Below are 1,782 nucleotides of genomic sequence, written 5' to 3' on the forward strand. Positions count from 1 at the left end.
GTCACGTCTACATTCTACGACAGGCCAGTGTGTCATGTGTCACGTCTACATTCTACGACAGGCCAGTGTGTCATGTGTCACGTCTACATTCTACGACAGGCCAGTGTGTCATGTGTCACGTCTGGTCACAGTCTGGAGAAGGCACAGCGTGTTCCGGGCTACACAAGCACACTATAGCAAACACAGAACAAGACAAACAGATCTAACCTTGCGGGCTGAGCGCCTTGACTAATGAGAGAAGGCATGCATAGATACATATTAATGAAACAGTCTTTGATGCATATAAAGAGAACACATTTCTCCAAGTACATACAAGTGGACAAATATGTACATTGAGTACACACAGGGCAATAAGGTGGACGGACAGATACGGGGAATGGGACAATACCAACAGATACTTTTCCCTTTAAGTAATTTCTGAAATTATTTCATTATCTGTACATAGTTTTTATCATACTATACAAAGGAACTATCAATACATACTTTAATTGGACATACATTCACAATACTCTACCAAAAAAAAAGAACAAGATAAAAAACCCACCTACTGCCAGATAAGAAAAAACTAGGGCTATGGAACCAACAAGACAAAGGCCAGTAGACCACACAGTGGCGCAGGCATGCACAAACTCCTCCAGGGAACGAAAAACAAAACATTCAGACGGTAAACACACAGGAAGTTGTGATGAAGCTAGTTAAGAACCAGTTATCAGACGGTAAACACACAGGAAGTTGTGATGAAGCTAGTTAAGAACCAGTTATCAGACGGTAAACACACAGGAAGTTGTGATGAAGCTAGTTAAGAACCAGTTATCAGACGGTAAACACACAGGAAGTTGTGATGAAGCTAGTTAAGAACCAGTTATCAGACGGTAAACACACAGGAAGTTGTGATGAAGCTAGTTAAGAACCAGTACGACCTGCACAGACCTGTTCAAAGTTTGTCTACGGAGGTCTGCCCCAGTAGTGCTGTGTACAGACAGACACCTTTCAGTTGTGACTTATCTAGGGAGGTCTGCCCCCAGTAGTGCTGTGTACAGACAGACACCTTTCAGTTCTGCACTTATCTACGGAGGTCTGCCCCCAGAACAGCTGTGTACAGACATACACCTTTCCGTTGTGACTTATCTAGGGAGGTCTGCCCCAAGAACAGCTGTGTACAGACAGACACCTTTCAGTTGTGACTTATCTAGGGAGGTCTGCCCCCAGCACAGCTGTGTACAGACATACACCTTTCAGTTCTGACTTATCTAGGGAGGTCTGCCCCCAGAACAGCTGTGTACAGACAGACACCTTTCAGTTCTGACTTACCCTCGTGGCCACAAATAGTAGCCAGCCACAAAGATATCTCTACTGACTTTGTCTACACAGATTTTTTTTCTTTTTCGTTTCAACCTAAGAAAGGTAAATTTCAGTACACACTTTAGTCAATTGATTCGGAGGTTCCAAAGATGACAAAACCCACATTTCAACCAATAGGACATTCAGGAAATGCTCTTGAAATCCTTTGGCTTCCTAAACTAAAACCCTCAATCTTCACACAGCAACAGAACTTTCCAGTAACAGCAGCAGAGACAGCAGCGAGAACTTGGGGCAATAACTCACTGACCCAAACTCTCCACTCACTGACCCAAACTCTCCACTCACTGACCCAAACTCTCCACTCACTGACCCAAACTCTCCACTCAGAGGTTCCCCCATCCTGCCCACCTTTGCCCCACCCATCCTCCCTCATCTTTTCAACAAGTTGAGACTAAAAAACAAAATTTCAGAAAATGCAGA

The 1,782-nt window shown here is 43.9% G+C and overlaps 1 protein-coding gene across 1 annotated transcript in view; it reads right to left on the reverse strand.

Moving 5' to 3' along the window:
* LOC101855524 (palmitoyltransferase ZDHHC15B) overlaps positions 1 to 1,782 on the reverse strand; it is a gene marked incomplete in the record, with an annotated part of 44,143 nt that overhangs the window by 16,237 nt on the left and 26,124 nt on the right. Inside the window, 1 exon segment of the mRNA XM_013088359.2 lies at positions 208 to 228. Within this exon segment, the coding sequence (XP_012943813.1) occupies positions 208 to 228 (21 nt within the window).

Source organism: Aplysia californica, unplaced genomic scaffold (genome assembly GCF_000002075.1).
Source record: "Aplysia californica isolate F4 #8 unplaced genomic scaffold, AplCal3.0 scaffold00728, whole genome shotgun sequence".
Lineage (NCBI taxonomy): Eukaryota > Metazoa > Mollusca > Gastropoda > Aplysiida > Aplysiidae > Aplysia > Aplysia californica.